Source organism: Astatotilapia calliptera, chromosome 5 (assembly GCF_964374335.1).
Source record: "Astatotilapia calliptera chromosome 5, fAstCal68.1, whole genome shotgun sequence".
Lineage (NCBI taxonomy): Eukaryota > Metazoa > Chordata > Actinopteri > Cichliformes > Cichlidae > Astatotilapia > Astatotilapia calliptera.
In genome coordinates, this window is record NC_137426.1 from 23,266,589 (window position 1) to 23,282,502 (window position 15,914).

Below are 15,914 nucleotides of genomic sequence, written 5' to 3' on the forward strand. Positions count from 1 at the left end.
CTGCACCTTCTGTAACATATTTTCACTAATCTAAGAGATCATTTTTGTTGGTCTAATGCTATTTTACTCGACAGTCCTGCTGTCGGTTATAATGTGCACAATGTAATATGTGGACTTTTAGTGCCTTCAGAAATGCCTTAAACAGTTGTGCTAATTATATGAACTACTTAGTTTATATTAGTAAGAAGTAAATAGTAAACATTCCTCTGGTTTTTACAAAGGTCTACCTGAAGATAAATTGGTCACATGCAGTACTATGCAAATATTTTAATCACGCCTCATTTCTTTATATTTTGTTTACAAGAAGCCAGAGTTTCTATTGTTTTATTTCTTTTAAGTGCTCTTGAGCAATACTTCGCAAAGCTTTCTGAATGTCTTCTTTTTACCTGACCATTTTCAAAGGAATGGGTTTTTTTTGTTTGTTAAACCACTTAACCCTGAACCATGCACTTCAAGAAGGCTGCAGAACTATTCCTAAAGACTACTTAAAAAATTATGAGAAAGCTTGCCTAAGACATCTGAGATTCCAGTGATTGTACCAAATAGTGGCTTTCGAGTTCATTAGCATTGCAAAAACTCAGTTTTTCCCTTATATGTTGTTATTTCCATTTATGTTTTTAAAGTTTAAATAAATCACTGCACCCTTTTCCAGTTTTCCTTGCAAAAGTTTACCATTTTAAGTACTAAACAAAGGAAACTCCAATCGGTTTGAGCCTGAAAGTCTAAACTCAGGGAGAAATCCCACGAATGGGGCGTGGCCTACAGCCTCGCCATTTTCCTCCTGTGTTGTTGTTAGCTTGCTGGCTAAGCTGACTGTCAGCCCGGTTTCTGCAGTTAAACGAGTCAGTGCATGATTTAAATACAACAGGTGTGTTATTGCAGCGGTTACCAACGTCCCTGCTTTCCCCGTGACCATGGACGAGGAATATTACAGCGGTTCCGGAGACTGGGAAGGCACGGAGGGTAGCATGGTGAGATCGCGACTTGTTGCTGTTTTGCTCTCGGTTAGCTAGCCAGCATTAGCATCGCTGGAGTCACAGCAGCTGATGATTAATTGTCAGACCCTCGTTATCTTTAATACAAGAGCTGATGTGCTGAGACAAGTGCTTCCGGTACTCTAAAGATGCATTGTATAGTCTAAACTCTGGCTTTGTTAGCCAGCTGCAGGCTAACTAACGACACAGCTGCTTCATGTTCATGTTACAAACTGGTGATCAACTCGCTATAGGTTCAAGTTTGTTTTATTTCTGACTAAAATATCTGATAAAATAAATTGATAAAACATATTTTATCTCTGATTTGGAACAACAGAAAACAGAATCGACTGTTTTGATAGTGTTCACACAGTCGTGGTTACAAAGGAGAAATCGCACCTGTGTCAATTCTAAGGTTTTGTAAATCAGGACATGATAAAAATTGACCCACTTTGGGCCAAGCTTTAGCTGTTGGACCATTTGACTCTAGAACACTTTGGTATACCGAGGAGCTCATAGTTGACTCAATGTTTACAAGACGCTCAGGTCCTGTGGCTGCAAAACGAGTCCAAATCATCAGCCCTCCACCACGAACTTTAACCTTTAACATGATAACTGAAGTCTGTAGAGTCTGAGATGTAGTTCTTGGGTTTTTGCAGTTTTTCTGAGCATGGCATGCTCTGACTTTGAGGTGAATTTGATGGGATGGGTTCTCTGGGGAACAGAGACACCTGAATGCTCCAGAGCAGCAAACTGCCAGTTAGGGCTGCCACGATTGGTCGACTAGTCACGATTACGTCAACTATCAAGATCGTCGACGGCTGATTTAATAGTCGATGCTTGTTTGAAGCTTTGTAAGATCCCAAAAGACGCAAGAATAAGTAGTAGAATTTAAGAGTGTAATAACGGACTGAAATAGAAGATGGTAGCACTGCATGTACAAGGATGCCAGCTGCCATTAAACCCTGAAGAAGAAGAAGCTGTGTGTGTAATCAACATCGTGAGTGAAGTATTGTGATAACGCATCGTGCAGTGTCTGGTGATTGTCACTTCTAGGAACGGATGGTTTTTATTATGTCCTCATATATAAACTATGACTGTAGAAGTTAAGTTTGCCTTCAATATGGCACCTTGTTCCGTTTTTAGTGTGCATGTTTTTCAAACAGTAGTAAATCAGGATAAGGTGATAGTCACATAGACCTGTATTCAACTAGAAGAGACAAGAAAATAAGCTCAAATTGTTAGAGCTGTGTGTTTTAAGCGAAACTTCTGCTTAGTTACTGAACTGAAGCACAAACCTGATGTCTACATATCCGTGTCTTTTAACTTGGATGATTATTAGGAAACCTGCTCAGTCTAATAATAACATCTTGTATAGCACCTGTCGATTCTCCTCTACCTTGTAGCTACACCATAATATGTCACTATATGCAAATGAGAACCAGAGTATTACTTATTATTCCCAAGATAGATGAATCACTTTAGAAGCATCTGCATCACTGTGTATTTCAGGAGGATGGTTACGGTGAAGGAGAAAATGATGGGAAAATCCAGGAAGCTTGCCTGGAGAAATTCTCCAGCAGGGATTACATCATGGAGCCTGCTATCTTCAGCACCCTCAAAACGTAAGTGTCTGCACTCTCATGTAAATGTAATATAAGTTTTGTTAAAAAGACATTTATTGATTAACAACCATGTTGTTTCTGCAGGTATTTTCAAGCAGGTGGCTCTCCAGAACATGTCATCCAGCTTCTCTCTGAAAATTACTCTGCCGTGGCTCAGACTGTTAATCTGCTGGCTGAGTGGCTCATCCAGATGGGTACCTGTCAGACTACTCGTCTTACTGTTGTTGTGTCAGAAAGCTATTTTTAGTTTGTCTTACTGATGGCTTTTCATTAATGTGTAATGTAATTATTCAGGTGTGGAGCCTGCACAGGTCCAAGAACGAGTAGAAAATCACCTCAAGAGTCTTCTGATAAAACACTTTGACCCCCAGAAAGCTGATTCCATCTTCACCGTTGAGGGAGAGGTGAGATCTCTAAACACCCGGGGTAATTACATATATGACAAATGAAAGTGGTGAGAAACCTTGAGAAACCAGTCTCCTGCCCTTTTAGACTCCTGCTTGGCTTGAGCAGATGATAGCGCACACAACGTGGAGAGATCTCTTCTATAAGCTGGCGGAGGCTCACCCAGATTGCCTGATGCTCAACTTCACTGTAAAGGTATAGTAGTAGCTGTGGAAACAGTAAGAGCAGCAGGTGCTGAAGATTAGGACATGAACACAAACTAACCAATAGAAAGAGTCAAGTTAAAGATTTTAACTTTAAATTTGTTTCTGATGTTCTGTCATTGTGGTTTACACTCATTGGACACATTATTAGGGACACTTTGCTTGGAGCAGAACTGCCTTAATTCTTCATGCTGGGAAAATTCCTCAGATTTTGGTCCACATTGATCCTGTGCAACGTTCAAAGTCACTTATATCAACTTTCTTTCTCATTCTGATGCTCGTTTAATCTTTAGCAGGTTGCCTTGATCATGTCTACACACACTGATCTGCCATGTGACTGATATGATTTGTATGACCGATTTAAGAATCAGATATTCAGAGACATTTGCATCTAATTTTTTTCAGACACATGAAACACAGACAGATTTATCTGTGTTTTATTTTTTATGTGTAGTTTTTTTTAATTTATTTGTATATGCTCTGTCCAACTCTTCTTAGATCAGTTAGATTTTGTTTTAGTGAGATCCCATGTAAGTATTGGCAGCAGGGAAGTTGCAGAGGGCCCTCTGGTGGACAAACTATGCAACAGTTAATGCCAATACCAATAGATCAGCAGAAAAGGTAATGTAGGCCTGCCAGTAAATCAGTCTGGCTCTGCATGGGTTTGACTCATTAGTTATTTTTGTTAATGTGCAGCTAAACAGGTGCACATAAAAACATGGTCAGTAAGTGTATTGTTGTAATTGTAATTCACACGATTATGAAAATTCACCTTAATAGAATCGTTTTTCTTATTTTTTTGATACATTTTTGCAGCTTGATGACTTGGACTGTCACTGCTTCTTTTCAGTATTGTGTTTGTGTTTGTTTAGCTCATTTCAGATGCAGGTTACCAGGGCGAGATCACCAGCGTGTCCACAGCCTGCCAACAGCTGGAAGTTTTCTCTCGGGTGTTGAGAACATCTTTGGCCACGCTGCTAGACGGAGGAGAAGAAAACCTGGAGAAGAACCTGCCCGAATTTGCTGTGAGGATTACTTTGCGTGTCTGTTCTGTCAACCATCAAAGATCTGTAAAATATGTATCTTTTTGTCTCTATGTGCCACTTTTTTAAAAGTGCTGTAAGTAATGGTCTCTGATGAGCTGCGCCCGACTCTTTCCAACAGAAAATGGTGTGTCACGGCGAGCACACCTACCTCTTTGCCCAGGCAATGATGTCCATCCTTGCTCAGGAGGAACAGGGAGGTTCAGCTGTCCGCAGGATCGGCCAGGAGGTGCAAAAGTCTGCACATGAGAGGTAACGTTGTCAACGGATGTGGTCAAAGTGATCAAGCGAATGTGATTAACTGTGAGATTAGAGTTTTGTGGATGAGCTTGAGTAATAAAAACGATGCAATAAAGGTGGTTTATATTGCAGAGGTCACGATGCCAGTCAGATAACCCTTGCGCTTGGTACAGCGGCAGCCTACCCTCGAGCCTGCCAGGCTCTCGGCGCCATGTTGTCCAAAGGAGCCCTGAATCCTGCTGATATAACAGTTCTGTTCAAGATGTTTAGCAGCATGGACCCTCCTCCTGTCGAACTGGTGAGTTCAGAACATTCTTCCTGCTGTTTATGTTCAGTGTTTACTAACTAAAGCACTCTGAATTTAAGCACTTGTCTGTCTTGTCTTTAGATCAGAGTGCCAGCCTTTCTCGACCTGTTTATGCAGTCGCTTTTCAAGCCTGGATCGAAGATCAACCAAGACCATAAACACAAATACATCCACATTTTAGCCTATGCTGCCAGTGTGGTGGAGACCTGGAAAAAGGTACAAAAAACAATGATGCTGTGTGCATTGTTAATTTAAATCATATAATAATGAAAATATGCTTATTTTATCCCAATTCCAGAACAAGCGAGTGAACATTAATAAAGATGAGCTGAAGTCAACCTCTAAGGCTATTGAGACCGTGCACAACCTGTGCTGCAATGAGAACAAAGGAGCCACAGAGCTGATTGCTGAGCTCGGCACTTTGTACCAGTGCATCAGGTGAGTGTTTGACAAGAGCTTTCAAATATGAAATATTGGTTAGTTGGTTTCATCGTATCTAATGCGACTCTTCTATCATCTAACACACTAATCTTAACCCCATCATGCAGTGAATCTTTGTAAAGGAGTGTAAGGGTTATTGAGACATGTTGCAATGGTTGTTAAGCACCGTTTACCAGGAAAAGATGCACTTTTAATCAGTGAAAATGAACAAGGTTATTTATTAGAATACAGCTCTTTCAGTGCTCACTGCACCATCGTAGTTACTTTCACCTCTGTTTTTCTTTCTGAAGCAACAAATCTAGTGATGTTACCAGACTGTGCAGTTAATTTTGATATTTTCATAGGCACTGAAAACAGTTCAATATTTTGAAGCAGAACCCGTACAGTCGGATTTGTGTGTCATAATGTTTTCATTGTTGTAGAGTAAGGTCTGTAGTAAGAGTAGGAAGTATATTGTGTTAAAGAAGAAACAAAGGGGAAACTTGAAGCAACAGCATTTTTAATATGTTGATCTTCAGTTAATCATTCAAAGCCTGAATACAGCCGAGCTCGAGCTGATGGGCTTCCAAGATTTACCAGAAGAAATGTGCAAATGAAAAATCTATTTACATGTATGATTATTTAGTTTTATACCATTAGAATCTATTGTGTATATACGGTACAGAAGGGTTCAAATATTGGTACTTAAAGTAAAACCGGAGTTTGAGAGCCAGACTTCCACACTGACTGACTGTCTGTGTGTTCAGGTTTCCAGTGGTTGCTATGGGAGTTCTGAAGTGGGTGGACTGGACGGTGTCCGAGCCGCGGTACTTCCAGCTGCAAACAGACCACACCCCCGTCCATTTAGCTTTACTGGATGAGGTGCGACACTGCTGCAAGATGAAAGATTAAATTGTGTTTAATTTGCGGAGCTTAAAGTTCAAACATTAAAATTTTCTCTGCACAGATCTGTACATGTCACCAGCTGCTGCACCCGCAGGTCCTCCAGCTGCTCATCAAGCTCTTTGAGACCGAGCACTCTCAGCTGGACGTCATGGAGCAGGTGGGCGTTGTGTGCCTCGCATGCTTTTAATTCCAGCTTGTTAACAGACGCCTGTGTGTTGTAGCTCTGAGCTGACAGCATGTTTATTTTATTTCCCCCTCCAGTTGGAGTTGAAGAAGACTCTGCTGGACCGAATGGTTCACCTGCTGAGTCGTGGCTACGTGCTGCCCGTCGTCAGCTACATCCGCAAATGTCTGGAGAAACTCAACACAGATATCTCCCTCATTAGATATTTTGTCACTGAGGTAACAGCTGCTTATGGAAATCTGGTTTATGTGTGCACTCTTTCCTGTCAGGTCTGTTCTCCTGTTGTTTGTTCAATTTCAGCTTTGCACAGATTAATGTTCACCGTTTCCATTCCTGTTATTGGATAGTGACGTCTTTACCAGAGTAGTTGGTATATTTGATCTAGAATCTTCATAAAACACCTGAAGTTGATGCTCTATAATTGGTAAATGTGGAAATAAGACACTGTTTCAGTACATCAGACCTTTGTGAACAGAGCTCAGTGTGAGATATTTCTCTTAAAGGTGCTGGATGTGATCGCGCCTCCCTATACGTCGGACTTTGTTCAACTCTTCTTGCCGATCCTTGAGAACGACAGCATCGCAGGAACGATCCGCACAGATGGAGAACACGACGCTGTTGCTGAGTTTATCGGTAAGTGGCGAGAAAGGAAAGTTTATAGAAAGTCTATTATTCCTTTAATAAATAAAAGGAAGTCTTTGGGCTCTCATCCGTCTGAAGCACTAACGTGGGTGATTGTTTTTCAGCCCACTGCAAGTCAAACTTCATCATGATCAACTGATGTGGAATTGACACCCAAAAAGGGAGACGTAAAGGAGGTGGAAGATCTATTATCTGATAAGCAGGTGCTTGTGGCTGAAGCACATAGCTTGGAGGTGGATTTTTCATTTTGGCAAAGTGAAGTGGAAATTAGTTTCTGTTAAGGAAACATGAAAGCAGATGTGACTGTCGCTGAGCTGGCTGAGTGGTGTGAAAGTAATGACCCAGATTTATCTGACGATGCAGCTGAACGTTGCTTTTTTTTACCTGTATATTTGATTTTCTATATTTTATGTTGGTCTGAGCTCTTTTAAAATAAACTTTAAAATGTTGCTTGTTTCTGTTTTTGTTTTTCATACAGTCTCAGACTGCGTAAATATAATCGGCTCCCTCTCATGCATTTTATTTGCATGAGAGTTTGTTTTAATATGGAGATCTGTAAACCTCAAAAGCCGCATATTTAATTGAAGCAGGTGATTACACACCACTTTTATTTGAAGTTTTTGTTTTCGGTTTGTTTCCAGGCTGACTTTGACGATTTCAGGTTAGTTCTTATAATTTTCATAGTTTTCTTTCGTCTTTTAATGATACGAGATATTTCTCAGATGCAGATTTAAGAAATTTAAAATACTAATTGCAAGGCAAACAGTACTGGAGGTAGTGAACTCACAATCTCAAAAATACATCACCAAAGCCTTTGAAGCTGGTTGTGTAAGACATTTAAATACATTTTTTTTATTTTTCCCATTCGGTGTATTGTGACCTCTCCCTCTTTTTAAAGCTAGGGGTCATTAGCATCTGTGGTCCCCTGCTAAGTCCTAGTGAACCAATGACTGTTTAACGATGCAAATTAGACCTCTTTAAAACATATTTAGTTCTAGCTTTCTTTTATTCTTTTGTGTATGCTGACAGCCTTTCTGCACTCCTTACTGTCTTAAGAATTGTAAAAATGTCACTTCTGTAGTTATCTAAATACTTACCATTGGCTAACAATGACAAATGGTAGAGGAAGTGTTCCTTTAGGAGAAGCAGCACCTGTGTAGTCAGGTGTATTGAAACACCTGACTACACCAGCAGACAGGCAATCACCACTGAGAGAGGATCTGTATCTGTTAATCTTTATCACTAAAAATGTGTTCACAAATGAACATGGGTTCAAAGAGAAGCAACATCTTCCCTGCTGGCGTGTAAGAATGTTGCTCTTCAGATGGCTTGAAGGAAACTGCAACTTCCTGATAAAGGCCTTCACCGGGCTGTGCATTTCACCTGCACAGGCTCTTGATTTACAGTTGGTATGTAGTTCATTCTTTGCAGGTCTGTCACATTAATAGAAAATGCAAGATCTGCTTTTCAGTCTGAATTTTCCACTCACTTTAATTTCTGCTCTCAGGTCCTACACTCTCTCTAGCTTTACCCAGGCCGAGCCACCTGATAGTTTTTCCTTCCCACTGTCGCCACGTGCTTCCTCATAAGGAATCACCCGATTGTTTGGCTTTCTCTGTAAACGAGAAAACTCAATCAGGTGATGGTATAAAGGGCCGTGAGGCGACAGTGATTCGATACTATACAAATAAAATGGAACTGATTTGAATTAACTAATAGAAAACTTGTTTTTACCTTTCTGTGCCTTTTCTCCTTTTGTGTATCTGCTGGTATGAAGACTGCTTATTTTGCAAAAAGCTTCTTTCAGTAAACTTCAGAAGCCTCTGAAATGTACTGGGCAAACTGCATCTTCCAAAGATCATCACTGTGTATTGGAGGAAATCATCTCCACCTGACTGACATCAATTAATGACGTGTGTATTAAAGTAAAGACAGTGGATGGTAAAATAGAAAAGCCTGAGAGGTTTCTATGAAACATTCTAACTCAAAGGACAGATGAAGTGTTTATTGGTACAGTTTGAAAACAAATTGTCACAATGAAATATTTTGGGTACAAAGTGTTCATCATAAAACAAATTACAAGAATCTATATTTGACTCAAACTGCACACAAAGGCACACAAAGTATGTTTATTTCAGTTTTTGCATTCATCCCTGTGTAGTGCAACATTTTCAGTAGCAGTAACGCCACACACTGCAAACATTCGGCATCAGAGCAGTGCAGCAGAAAGTGTGATAGTTGTGTTCTTTGGCTGAATCACTGTGAATTTACAAATTAAAACTAAAAGCTTTTCCTATGCTGTCTCAATACTGTAGGTTACAAAAAACCCTCTTTATTTACTGTGATGACTGTTGCATGGCCTGAATTTTTCTGCAGAACAAAAACTTGCATCATTCTTCTTTCTGATAAAACCCTTTAAAAGTTTAAATCTGTAAAACAGCCTGCACACCTCTCTGTGGTAATCAGACAGTTTGAATCGGCATAAACAGTTTGATATTCAGCTGGAAGACCCTGATAATGATTTAGGTTTAAAAAAAAAAAAAAGACAAACCTGAACTTATTCCCTTCTTAACATTAAAACACAAAAAGCTTTTCTTTGGAAGGCATCGGAGTGTCTGCCCACAATCTGACACTGGGCTCCTCTAGAGGTAGTCCTTGGGTACGATTGGGTCTCCGTACATGCAGTCCTCCTCTACTGCCAGGTTGTACTTACTGCCACTTCCTCCCTTGTAGGCACTGGTCACGATCCTGAGCCAGCCCTTTTCACCCTGAAGGCAAAAATAAAGAAGCCAAGACTTAAATAAGAAAGTCATTCTTTTAAGAAATCAGATACAGGATTTCTTTCTCAAATGAAATAATATTCTTGTATTTGTGACCGCGAAAATGCATTTGATTTGTTAAAACCGGCTGCAAATTAAACAGCAACGAGAGGACATTTCATTAGCTATCTGGCATCGACTCACCCATGGCTCTCCCCAAGAGTTGCGTACGATCCAGTATTCGACATCGTCTTCCACTCCCCATCCTGCCACTGACACGATGTGGTTGATGAAGGCCTCCTCCTGGTACTCAGAGTAGAGACCTCCAGTGTACGCATCCAGCTTATCTGTGGCCATAATCCCGCAGCTAAGAAATTAAAAATCATTAAATACCACAGGTTACTTCCTCTTTCTGCTTAAAAGTTGCAGCAGTCACTGATGAGTTTAATGCTCTGCTGCACTGACAACATTTCAGCAGCAGATGATTGGATGCTGAAATGATGAAGCCTAGAGAAGCTACTTTAAACCACAGATCTTCTTGACTGCAGATAGAATTTAATAAACATTTATTTCCAAGACAGAAACATGATTCAAAGAAACTACAAAAGCTGCTCAACCCACCACCTTCTAAACAGAGTCAAAATGGGTCAGGGTTGTCAAACTGCCAGGGACAGGCAAATACACTTTACTAACATCACACTATAATGATTGTAGCTTATGTATGTACAGTACGTTCCCCATCACCCCCTAGACGAGCAGACCGACCTTGATGAAACTATATCTATATTTCGCATTCAACTATTTTATGCGATTCCCACAATCGTATATATTGGTACATTTGCTAGTAATAAATAATACAAGGCCCACTCTTACAATCAAACCTTCAACAAAAACTCAACTAGCTGCCATCACACAATTCAGTAAGTGAAGCACAAATATATACTTTGCTCACAAAAATCCTTGTGTAAAAGCGAAACACTATGCCTTTCATTGGGTTTTTACACATTTCCAAAAATCTCAACATGACAACTCAATGACTGGGAAATGTCAATAAAATTGGATGCTTATTAAAACCTAAGAACTACAAATACTCTCATCTGTCATTGCAATCACTTTATAATCTGCAAATAATGAGGATTTGCCCTCTGAGGTTTAAGTTTGACATGTGCCTATAATGCCACAAATGACAATTCACTTTCACTGCAATTGAAGGCGGTATATAAAACTACACTTCTGTCCTACTGAAGCTCAACCCAGAGACAAACGGTTTCAGTATAATCTTTATGTAGCTCCAACAGCTTCACACCTCAGATTTCAACTAACAGAAACGAGACAAGAGGAAGTAGGAGTATTCTAGCTGCACCATATTTAGTACCCGATCACACTACAAACTCTCGTGCATCATGTGCTTATTGTCATCACAATCATATACTGTATTTTTAACAAAATGTGAGTACATTTTGTTGAGTGGAAACTGAGTGGATAATGGAACCAAACCTTGAAAGGGAGAAATGTCACATGAGTCATACTTTTGATTCTTTTAAAAATCTGCGGGTGGATCGATCCAAATATTAATTTTTATAGATACCGGTGCTAGTGTTGCTATCACATCAATACTTGTGTGTTATGATCCATTCAATATGTAGCCCGCTTCATTGTTTTAAATATATATATTTTTGGGAATTGAAAAAATGATACCTCAAACATGTACTTTGTCTCGACTGTCACGTCTATTTATTTATAGCCTGTACCACATTTAAACAAATGAAAGTTGGCCCAAAGAACAAATTAATTATTAAATCAGCGATTTCATGTTTACAGAATTTGTATATCGATGACAATTTTTCTCATAAATCATGACACACTGCTCTCCCCTACATAAGCTGCCTTTATAGTTTGAAAGAATCGGTAACAGTAGTGGCAATACTGCACTTCTAGTTACTTGGTATTGGACAGATACCAAAATTTGTAGTACTGCATAGCTTTTTTCAAATCTACATTGTTATAAATATTTTAAAATTCACTTTGCTAGAACAAAATTATTTTTTAGAGATTTCTTTTTGCCTTTTTAGCAATTATTAGAAAGGAAAGTATGGAATGACAGGAAAAGGTTTAGGGTGGAAATCAGGATTCTAACTAGTGTCCTATGTTGGTTTGGGATATCTGCTTTATTATTAAGATTGAATTATCAAGTAAAACAAAGCAACCAGAATGGACTATTTTATAAACGTATGAAAAAGCTGCAAACCTGATCGGCCCATGCGCGTAAATCTCTGCCATCATCTTCTCTCTCCCACTGACGGATCCGTAATCTCCCACCTTCCACAGGGTGTAGTTACTCACAATATTGCACACTCCAAAAGTGGTGCAGGTGCCACATTGGTTGAATTTATTGCAATCTTTAGAGAGAGAGAAACAGAACATACATGGCTCAGCCTCACAGGGACATGCAGCAGCCAGCCAGGGGAACATTTTGACCTTAAAAACACAAATGTATTTTCTTCTAACAAATTCTGATGAAGTCCTTTAAATATATTTACTAATCTTAGTTGTTGCATATTTGAAAGAGTCTGTCTACTCTTGCACATGTGGTGAAATACAGTAAATCCTGTGCATTTTAGCCTACACTGTGTAAAAACCTTTTAACGTCAATAATCATATTCCCCTAGGTTATCAGAACAGCATTCATCTATCTTGCAGGAGTGTCCTGAGCCAAAACAGGGCCTCTTAGATTAGCACTGAGTAAACATATGATGTTGAAGCATATGATCATCACTCTGGTCACTGTGTACACTGTGAAAGTCTTACCCTGGTCTTTAGCCTGGTAGTTATTACAGGTCTCATCTGGGATCCCGTGATTGTTAGCATATTCCCAAACCCCAGTGTGGTCTCCTCCGTGGCACGAGCCGGCATTACCGCAGTCGATCACATTCTGGACAGACAGGTAGGCAGATGGCCACGCTCCTTTCCGCTTAATGTTGATTCGATCTGATTTAATGCAAATAAGAAATAAGTAGCAGCCATTACTTTCTGTTCATCAATGTCCCTTCTATGGAAAGAAGAAGTGAAAGCACACCTGTGTCATAGTCATGTACAATGTGACATAGTTAAGCTTTGCTGAGTCATACCTGCCATCGCACTGGTGCTGCCATGTGCCCAGCAGGACCCACAGTACTGGGGAATGTGCTGGTTGCGAGTAGTGCTGACGTAGTTGGTGCCATTGATGTTCCTCCAGTCCCACGACTTCGGCAGATCAGAAATCTTCAAATACTCGTGAGGACGAGGTGCGGTCCTGTGAACATACGTGTCATTGCACACAGTTACTGGATCAGTCTGATGTTTAAGTTTGATGTCCCCGCTACAACATATAAAGTCTGTTTGAAAATCTTCTTGCTCTTCTGTTTCAGTTCCTCTCTTTAAAAAAATAACTTTTAAAGTCTTGATACAAGATGCAAAAGAATTGTCCTTCTCACTAGTCTGATGTGCAAAACCTCACATTACAGCTGCAGTATTGAGAAGAATACACAGATATCGTGTGCTCTGTCAGTCCATACCATATAGATTACACATATTACTGGTATTACACAAATGTAATACCGGTAACATACAAAATGAGCCACCCCTCATTTCTTTAGATTTTGCTCAGAAAATGGGAAATTGGTGCAGTACTTTATTGAAATACAGTATATTAAGCAAAAACAAGGTTTGCACAGTTCTAACTTATCTTTCGGGTCTTGTGTCTCAGGTCTTTTTTTCACTATTTTAAGGACATTGTTTATCTGCTGCAGAAAGTTTTTTAAGCCCTGCAACATTTTCATTGTTCCTCTATTTTTCCAGTTTCCTTAATTTTTAAGGACACACTACACTACATTAGGGCTGCCACAAACGATTATTTTGATAGTCGACTAGTCACCGATTATTTTTGCGATTAGTCATTGGACGTAAAACCTACAGCTTATTGCACCAGCATGCATGTGCTCTTATATAACTATCATTAGCTTACAGCTTTAAGTGTTTAAGGTATATCCTAACTAAAAATAAAGTCAAGATGATAGTTTATTAAATTTTATTGAAATCAGCAGATTGTCTCGGTGGAGTTTAATAAACTCCTTGCTATCTAAAATATAACAGGACACCAGAGTATATTCTCCAGCATCTCACACTTCTGATAATCAGCTGTCTGCTTGACGTTTATTCAACTGTGTAAAAACTATAACTTTAATCTCAGCCAAACCGATTTACTCAAGAACAAATAAAATACTGAAAAAAAGCCAAACAATAAAAAAAAGTTATCTAAGTGACTCAAATATCATGTTTAACCTGAGTAGCGAAAGACGGCGGTGGGTTTGAAAACGATTTGCCGGGAGTCCGGTGCTCTCACGGGCTCTAGTGAGCCTTGCCCCCGGCTAGCTATCGAGCTAGTGGATAACAGACGTCTCTGAAAACGTCGGAGCGCTTTTGAAGTTTACACAGCTACATTCTCGCCTGAAAATATGTTAAACGTTGATTGTGTGACCCAGAAAGAATAATAAGAAACTAACTAGCTGCCGCCATTGTTGGAAACTGAGCACAGCCGTGCTGGGCTGTGCTATGAATTCTGGGACACAGCTTCTTCTTCGGGGTTTAACGGCAGCTGGCATCCTTCTACATCTAGTACTGCCATCTTCTGTTTCAGTCCGTTATTACACTCTTAAATTCTACTACTTATTCCTGCTTCTTTTGTGATCTTACAAAGCTTCAAACGACGCGTCGACTATTAAATTAGTCGTCGACGATTTTAATAGTCGATGTAATCGTGACTAGTCGACTAATCGTGGCAGCCCTACACTACATGCTGTCATATGCCAACTTTCCAGCCAATAGCACAGCTTGTTGAAGAAAAAAAAAATACTATTTTATATCTCTCACTGTGTGTTTCATAGATTTAACAGAAGAAATTGGAACAAATAATTGTACTTATGCTAGGAAAAATGGTTCTTTATTTGTAGACACAACACTGGTTAATCCCTTGGTCAGGTCAGATACAATGACTAGACTAAAAAGGAGAGAAAAAACAGACAATGTCCAAAGAAAAGCTGCGAAGACCTTTAGAGAGCCTGAAGAACTACTTTAAAGATCACATTAAAAAAATTACAAGGCAAGTCTGGCTCCTTGGAAGCAAAATATAAAGACACGAGGGGAAGTTTGAGAGTTTGCAAAGCACTGCAAATCCTTCTTTAACATACTGAATATCTATTTTTGCACTGGTTTCAGAAATATGGCACAAATCAGTTCAAGTTCAAACTAAATAGCTCTCAATTTTATTGTTTTTATTTCACATAGAAGCGCAGATTGCACATAAAGACGCCTTGTATTTAATATTTGTTCTGACGGAGATTTGGGAACGACACGTTGTTATTTCTGAACTCCTGGCTGTTTAGCAGCTGTTTTTGAATCTAAATGAGTCTTTGGGGGCTGATGGTTGAGCTGCAGGGAACTTCCGCAAAAACGGATCCGCCAAATCCCGTGACTTGTACCGACCGAGAAAACAGGTTTTTTTTCTTTTGTTACACATTCCAAAAACAAAGCAAATAAAACAAGGGATTTAAACGGTCTGATTTTGACTTCCAGTACATCTGTGTACGGCTTATTTAATTCTTTTATATTGAATTATTTATTCATATAAATCTATTAAAGAATAAATAACTTCTTAGTTAAGGTTATTTACAATAGCCAGTTTAGCTAACAGACGGCTGTCGCGAGCCTCGGTTAGTTACTTAGATACTTAAACCCGCTTCTCTTTATAGTTTAAACTACTTGCTATGCTTTATGTAAAAAAGCGACATAAGCTTTTGTTGAACTTACCGCAGTCCAAAGCCGCCTCTCTTCGGTGAGGGGACATAGCACGGCTCCTTCTGCTTAAAAAATACTCCAGCCGACACCTCAGTCAGCACGGCCGAAAACAGCACAAGAACCGCGGCTTTGAGAGCCATCTCTGACACCGAGCAGTGCTTTAGTTACGGGACCAGAAGATACTCACTTCTAGAGTTTTAGTCCGCTGCATAAATAACCTGAGAGTGAGTTGGGTGGATGCATGCAGTAAAGATTAACCGGTGCCGATACTAGTCACATGACCCCAACTACGAAAGCCCACGTGATTTACAAGGAAATCACAAGTCATGTTGTGGCATGTGTGAGAATGCTCTTAGTGTCGCACTGTCTGTGCA

The 15,914-nt window shown here is 39.7% G+C and overlaps 2 protein-coding genes across 2 annotated transcripts; one reads left to right on the plus strand and one right to left on the minus strand.

Annotated features, from left to right (window-relative positions):
- Positions 1–748: 748 nt before the first annotated feature.
- On the plus strand, positions 749–7,398 carry nelfcd (negative elongation factor complex member C/D). Its single transcript, XM_026168236.2, has 15 exons — positions 749–971; positions 2,487–2,599; positions 2,684–2,793; positions 2,894–3,003; positions 3,092–3,199; positions 4,080–4,232; positions 4,372–4,502; positions 4,623–4,788; positions 4,879–5,013; positions 5,096–5,235; positions 5,985–6,099; positions 6,185–6,280; positions 6,385–6,525; positions 6,811–6,940; positions 7,054–7,398. The coding sequence occupies exons 1-15, from the start codon at positions 915–917 to the stop codon at positions 7,086–7,088; spliced, it is 1,740 nt and encodes a 579-aa protein (XP_026024021.1). The 5' UTR covers positions 749–914; the 3' UTR covers positions 7,089–7,398.
- Positions 7,399–8,939: 1,541 nt separating this feature from the next.
- Positions 8,940–15,850, minus strand: LOC113022648 (cathepsin Z). The gene is made up of 6 exons (XM_026168265.2): positions 15,553–15,850; positions 12,837–13,000; positions 12,517–12,696; positions 11,957–12,107; positions 9,913–10,075; positions 8,940–9,717 (listed from the first exon to the last, which is right to left on the minus strand). Exons 1-6 carry the CDS (start codon positions 15,678–15,680, stop codon positions 9,592–9,594), a joined length of 912 nt encoding a protein of 303 aa, XP_026024050.2. The 5' UTR covers positions 15,681–15,850; the 3' UTR covers positions 8,940–9,591.
- Positions 15,851–15,914: the final 64 nt, after the last annotated feature.